Source organism: Pteropus medius, unplaced genomic scaffold (assembly GCF_902729225.1).
Source record: "Pteropus medius unplaced genomic scaffold, Ma_sr-lr_union100, whole genome shotgun sequence".
NCBI lineage: Eukaryota > Metazoa > Chordata > Mammalia > Chiroptera > Pteropodidae > Pteropus > Pteropus medius.
In genome coordinates, this window is record NW_024347788.1 from 13,490,543 (window position 1) to 13,497,410 (window position 6,868).

A 6,868-nucleotide genomic window follows, 5' to 3' on the forward strand; every position below is an offset into this window, starting at 1 on the left:
GCTCAGACCCCAAGGCCCGAGCGTCCCGGGCCCTGGGCAGAGGTGGTGTGGGGACCTGTGGGACGGGGCCACGGCCTTCAGGCGTCTGCACGGCCTGACGGCTCGGCCAGCACGGGTCGGGCGAGGCTCCACCCTCTGCCGGCTCCTTGCGAGGCGTCTCCGTGTCGACCCCACAGACCAGCACGCAAACCCTCAGACAGACCCCATCGTCCCCGCCACACTGCCCCGGTCACAGGAATCTGGCCGGAGAGGAGCGACTGGAGGGGCCGGGCCGGGAGCCCACTGGCCACGCTGCCCATGCCTCCGGCCTGCTCGGGGAGATGCAGCCAGCGCCATCTGGGGCACAGGGCTGCCCCACAGCCACCTCTTCCTGTCCCTTCAGGGCACAGTGGCTCCAGCTCCCCAGGAAAGCGCCTTGGGCACAGGAAGGTGACACCCAGAGGTGACAAAGAAACGAGCCGCGGCCAGCCGGCTGTGTTACTTGAGAAAAAGGAGCACAGGGACGCCCTCCGTCTGGCTGCTGCCGATGCCACAGCTGCTACTAAAGTCCCCTCTGCAGGCGACGCCCGGGCCGGGGAGCTCGGCCGGGGCGCTCGGCCGGGGAAGCCGCATCGAGCACGTCCGGACGTCCCCGGGGGATGCCGCTGCTGGTCCCCCTTCCGCCTGCCTCTGCCCTCAGGCGACTCGGCCGAGCCATTCGGTCCGGTCCGCTCCCCGGGCCCCGCCACGGTCTCCTGCCCTGGGATCCCACGTTTCTCCGAGGGGAGCACGTTTTCCTCTCTCTGGAAACGCACCTGCGCATTTCAGGACTGAAAATGCACAGAAAGGGGACTTTTATTTGGATCCAAACATATTACTTCTCATTGAGTTGTCAAGATTTACGGCATGTGAACCCTTTAGAACATGTGGAACTAATATTCTGATTAGAATCAGGTCATAACTTCACGTCACGTCAGCCTGGGAGTCACGGGCGGCAGCCACAGAAACCATCTGTTCGCTATAAATTCACGGCGAAGTTAACGCACTGTGTTTGAAGAAACGTCTTAAAGAAAGATTGGGATTATTCCTTCTGTCTAAAGAGAAACCCAACTATAGACTACGAGGCGTTCTATCTGGCTCTCGTGTGTTATGCTCATTGAAACAATAATTTATTACAATAACAAGCAATGGCCACCGCCGGGTGTGGCCACTAGACACTTTCATCTCTCTTTACCCACAAAAGCCAGAGGAAGCAGACTCGTCCCTGACTTACACGTCTGGTAACGGAGGCCCAGTCTGGGGACTCAGCCAAGGTCAGCTGGCCGAGCCAGGGCTGGGACCCTGGCTGTCACTACGTGACCACAGGGACGTGAGGGCACAGCGCCCCGGCTGTCTGCCGTCTGCACGGTGGCCGTGGCCAGCTTCACGCTCGCGCCGTGCTTGACCGGAGGTCTCTCCGAGGGCACACGCCAGAAAAAGTACCAGGTGGACGGCAGTAGAAATGGGAAGTTGCTATAAAAACATCAGGCAAAAGCAATTTAAAATGCTTCTGTCCTGCTCTGTGCTTCAGCACGTTTCCCGTCCCCCAGTCAGTGCGGCTTTCGGAGGCAGGGCCCGGGGGTCGCTGGGGAGGTTCCGCCAGGACGCAGACAAGCCAGCTGCTCGTGGTCTGGCACAGGGAGCATGGGACCCTGTTCTGGATGTGCCTGTGGCCCCGCATGTGGGACCTGGGCACGCGTCATGGGGCCCGCCACACACGTCTACGGGGTCTCCACTGACCCCCGCCACCCACGTCTACGTGGGGCGTCTGTACGCCACCCGCGTCTACATGGGCGTCACCACTGACCCGCCACCCGTCGTGGAGCTCTCCCGCATCCGCCACCCACGTCTACGTGGACGTCTCCACTGACCCCCGCCACTTCCGTCTATGTGGACATCTCCACACTCTGCAACACAAAGCGGCTGTCACGTTGGGGCTAAGCCCACAGTGGGGAACGGAACACGGCACCAGAGCAGGTCCTGGGTTAGGCTTCGCGACAGTCTTAACCTGTGCCTGGTGACACGTGGGCAAAGTGGCTGTAGTCTCTGCCCTAGGGACCTGGCTCCCGAGGACAGTCTGGACACGAATGGCCAGATGGCCGCGGTGACAGGGCCCGTCTGTGGCGACAGGGCCTCTGAGGGCAAGTGGCCCCTTCTCTGAACCACGTCCCGGCTTCGTCTTTCGTGGTGGGACAGAGGGACTTTTACTCATGAGGCAGGCCATGGCCCCAGGTCACTGGTGTTTACTCAGGGAGAGTGGCGGGAAGGGACGGTCCCCTACAGGCAACGGTCTGGTGCGTGTCACACTTGAACACTGAAAACAACACGTGACGTGACCAAACGCCCGAGGGACGATGGCCACGAAACCCCTTCTCTCCCTCCCTTCCCGCAGCCCGGCTCTGAAGGGTCAGCGTCACGGACATCTGCAGGGCAGCAGGCCACACGTGCCACACGTGCCACACGCCACACCCGCACAACCACGGCGGCACCCGCGTGGCCAAGCCGTCTCCCCGAGCCAGGTCTGGGAGGAACGCTCTGTCGGCCACAGGCCGCAGCTGCCCGTCTGCTGCGTGCGAGGGACAAGGACCTCAGAGTCCAGGCCTGGTCCTGGAAGCACCTGCTCCGCCCGCACTGGACGCCCAACTGCTCACCTGCACGCTGAGCGTCTCCATGCCGATGACAAAGACCTGCCCTCCGGAAGCGGCCCACAGCGCGTCCTCCGTCACCAGCAGGCTCCTGACGGGCAGCACGCCCAACTTTACCACCGTCTGGGGCTCGGGATCCCAGGCTCCATCTTAAAAGGAAATACTACTTTTAATTTCATTCAAATTCAGTTCCCCGCACATAGAAACTTGGGGGCAAAGGATCAATTCTAAAGAGCAGACGACCAGAATCGTCCGTGATGCTGACGCTCACACCGGGATCTGGGTGTCCAGGGGTTCACACCGTCCTCATCGGCGACCCGGCGGCGAAGCGCAGAGCGACTGCAGCCAGCAGGGCCCCCGCTCTGCCCCCGGCCAGCCACTCGCCGCGAGCCCTGGACGGGTCACTCACCCCAAGTCTCAGCAAAACGGGGACCACATTGCCATGCACCTCAAAGGCTGTCGTGAGAATTTAAAATGTGATCGTGCAGTTAGAAAGCTGCAGAGCCCCCGGCAGGCAGGCGCTCCCAGAACGCTATCGCTCGCAATAATATAGGAAACGGTTCAGTCATCGTTAGAAGGAATCAGACCCAAAATAACTGGGCGAATGTTTAAATATCCCCGTTCTTGCTTTTGTAATAAAATTATAAAGAATAACAAACTAATACAATAAAAGCAGGAATGAGTATATTTAAAATTTTGCCCAATTATAATATCATATACTATATTAGGAGAAAACACATCTTCACTGAGTACGAAAAGTCAGAATCGAGGGAGAAGGTGTCCCTTTCGATGAGCTCGCTGCGTTCCTGGCACACAGGGCGCGACCAGCCATCTGGTGTGGGTCCCCTGCCGCGGTTTGTCACACTCTGCAGCAAGTGCCAGTCAACAGACAACTCGGGGAGCAAGAAAAAGTACTTAAAGCAGATATAACTATTCACAGGAAAGTCACATCGGCGACTCCAGACCGCTGTGAACGGGTAAAACCGGCCCTCCGGCCTCCGCGCTGACCGGCGGCAGACGCCAGTGCGTCCCCGGGGAGCCTGGGTCTTGGCTCCAAACCGATCGCCTTCGTCCTGCACGGGACACGCTCCCCACCCGGACCCCGCCGAGCAGCTGAGACCGCGGTGCACACAGCAAAGGCGACCAGGCAGGCGCGAGCTGGACCCGCGTGTCAGTCACCGCGATGCTAACGGGAAGCGCTCGGTGTTGGCGCTGTCCACACACCGAAGGCCAGGCTTCCCCTCCCACCCCCGCTGCTGCAGGGCCGGACGCGCCGTGATGCCGTCTGCAGCCCCCCGCCTCCCTGCCGAGGCGCCTGCGGGGTGCAGTCTCGCATTCGGGGCGGAGGGGCCCCTCTGAGGAGCCGGCTGAAGGCCAAGGCCAAGGGCCCGACGGCCTCCCAGGCGGGGCACCAGCTGGACTTGTGTGTGGCCAGGGCCAGTGCTGCGAGCCTGGGGCAGGGGCACGGGACGAGGGTGGGCGGGTGACACCCCGCAGCTCCCGGGGACAGAGACAGAATCGCTCTGTGTGCTCAGGTGGGGCCGGGTGTCGATGACGGGTGGGAGGTGGCCGGGGCGTGTTTGGGAAGAGTGGACGAGGACGTGCTGGACGCAGTATGGGCAGCGGGGCTGGCACAGGGCCTGGCGGGCGTGAGGCCACTGGCCGAGGCGGGAAGGGTGGCTGGGGCAGCAGGCTGCGGGGAAAACCCCCGGGGTCCTGTGGACGCCACCGTGCGGCTGGAGCCTGGGGTCCGTCACGGCCATCTGTGAACGGGTCGCGGTGACCGCATGTGCTCACCCGGAGTGTGGTGTGGCAGCCAGGCCTGGGGGTGGCGCCCCAACACAACCAGTGTCCGAAGCGGGAGAGGGGACCAGAGCCCAGTGTGCCCCCTGTGGACACCGCGAGGCGGCTCCGGACGTGAGGGGCAGTGCCTGTGGCGCTGGCTGTGGCAGCCTCAGCCGACTTAGCCACGGTGCTCGAGGCGGACGGGACCTCGCAGCACAGGGGGCTGGAAGGCGGGCGGGGGCCCAGGGCACAAGAACTTTCTCCTGGCCAGTGCCACAGAGCGAGGCCGGGGGCAGCACCACAGAGCACGCAGAGGCGGGGCGAGGGCACGGAACCCTGACGCCCCGTGCACCGGGCGGCACCCGAGGACCAAGAGGCACAGGCAGAACCCACCCGGCGGTGGGGCGACCTGGCGTCACCCGGGACGGGAAAACTTCGGTGCATCTGGCAACAACCGTAAAGAAGGGAGGAGGCGGGCCGGTGAGGGAGCCTGAGGGGGGACGCGGGCCGTGCCCGGGCTCCCAGGCCCGCTGGGGGCGCAGTGAGGACAGGCCGGGCACGGGGTGGGGGGTCTGCACCCACATCCCCTCTGCAGAGTGGGAACGGCCAGCAGCGGGGACTGACCTTCCGGACAAGCCCTGCGTGCTCAGCCACTTTCCCGTCGTCCTTGTGAACAGGACAGTGACACGTGCCCCGAGACGTGAGGCGGATACACGGGGTGGGGTTGAGCTGTGACCCGAGACGCGGCGCAGGCTGTGACGCGCGCCCCTTTACCTTCTGCCTTGGCGTAGACGGCCACTGCCCCGCCGACGAGGCCGGCGCACAGGCTCCGCGGCGTGCAGGCCAGGCTCAGGACCGCGGACCGCTCGGGGGCGAAGAAGTGCTGAAGCCGCGCCTTCTTGGCGCCCTGGCTGCTCTGGTACACGGAGATGCTGTGGAGGCAGGGGCGCTGAGCCGGGGGCGCCCGAGGGACGGGGCGCTGAGCCGGGGGCTCCCGAGGGACGGGGCGCTGAGCTGGGGCGAGAGCCGGGGACACCCGCCGCCTCCGGACGACGGGCCACACTCTGGTCCCCTCACTGCACAGGAGGTGCTCTGGGCTCCAGACAGCCCTTCCCGGAGACATCAGGGCTGCAGGTCAGGAAGACCATGTGCCCCGCAGCCCAGGCTGGCTCCCGAGGACCACACAGGCTGTGCCCCACCTACTCACATGGTGAGGGGGGACACCCCCTCGGAAAATACGGGACAAGGAGGAAACAGCGGGCACGCACGGTGACAGGATCCCCTCGGGCCTCGTTTGCAGCTGCCCCCGCGTGCACTGACCCCACAGACCTGCTCACACAGGTCCCAGCAGCCCACCCGACGTGGCCGCCCGCCCCAGGCCTCGCTGCTGTGCCCGCGATGCAGCCGCGACGGTGACGGGCGGCCACGTGAGAGCACCCACCTGCCTTCCTCGGTCCCCAGGCAGACCGTGGGGACGCCCGGTGCTCTCCCTGCCGTGGCCTCGGGCCCCGCGGTGGCACTGGGCTCCTGGCCGTCCCCCTCCGCGGGGACGTGCACCATGCACAGGACACGGGACTCGACGTTGAAGCACTCGATGACTTTGGAGTTGGAATTTTGAAGCGAGACGATGGCAATTTGGCCCATTTGACTGGTACAGCTTCCGATCTGAGTCGGGGAGCGGAGGGGAGAGGAGGGTCCTCAGAAAGCCGAGACGTGGCGCTCGCAGGCAGCGACCAGCCAGCGGTGAAAGCTTCGATGCGTGCGGCCTGCCAACCCAGCCCCCTTTCCTCTCCGACACACCTACTTGGACCGTTTCCTTTTCATTTTAATACTAAGAATACAATTTTGACTTTTTAAAAATCACTTATAGTCTTTAAAAAAACCACACACCTTGCCTTAGACAACACTTTCCGTACACGATTTAAAGTCTCACAAAGCAGATTAATGCCGGTTTTGAACCATTTCACACTAAAGTGCAACAAGCCTCACCTACGACGACAGTGCTTCAGGAAAGGAGTAAGGACGGCCCCCGTGGGCCACCGCCCTGTCCCCCGTGGGCCACCGCCCTGTCCCCGAGCTGGCGCTGCCGCCACCGTGCCCCAGGCCTGCCGATGCTTTTCCAGTGGGAAAGCGTCAGATCTCGTTGACAGAGGGACTGACAGGGAGGCGCGTGCCCGGCTCGCGCGAGGGGCTGCCCGGCTCGGGTGTTCATTCCCTGCAGACTACGTTGCCCTTCGGCCAGTTGTGGAAACGTGCCCCTCTCCTCGTTCTGTTTCTCCCGTGTTACAGGAAGATCCTGCTCTGACAGCCTTTCGGGAACAATGCCACGCTGCCACGGCCCGCTCTGGGGATGGGGCCGGGAGCGGCCGGCAGAGGGAGGTAGCGCCAGTTAGTTACAGGCCCCATTCGTGAAAAGAATC

The 6,868-nt window shown here is 63.4% G+C and overlaps 1 protein-coding gene across 1 annotated transcript in view; it reads right to left on the bottom strand.

Annotated features, from left to right (window-relative positions):
* Positions 1–6,868, bottom strand: part of ARHGEF10 (Rho guanine nucleotide exchange factor 10) — a 71,757-nt gene that overhangs the window by 14,443 nt on the left and 50,446 nt on the right. Inside the window, exons 21-23 of the mRNA XM_039877343.1 lie at positions 5,890–6,113; positions 5,223–5,380; positions 2,670–2,812 (exon numbers count right to left, since the gene is read on the bottom strand). Coding sequence (XP_039733277.1) covers positions 2,670–2,812; positions 5,223–5,380; positions 5,890–6,113 — 525 coding nt within the window. The remainder of the gene's footprint in view (positions 1–2,669; positions 2,813–5,222; positions 5,381–5,889; positions 6,114–6,868) is intronic.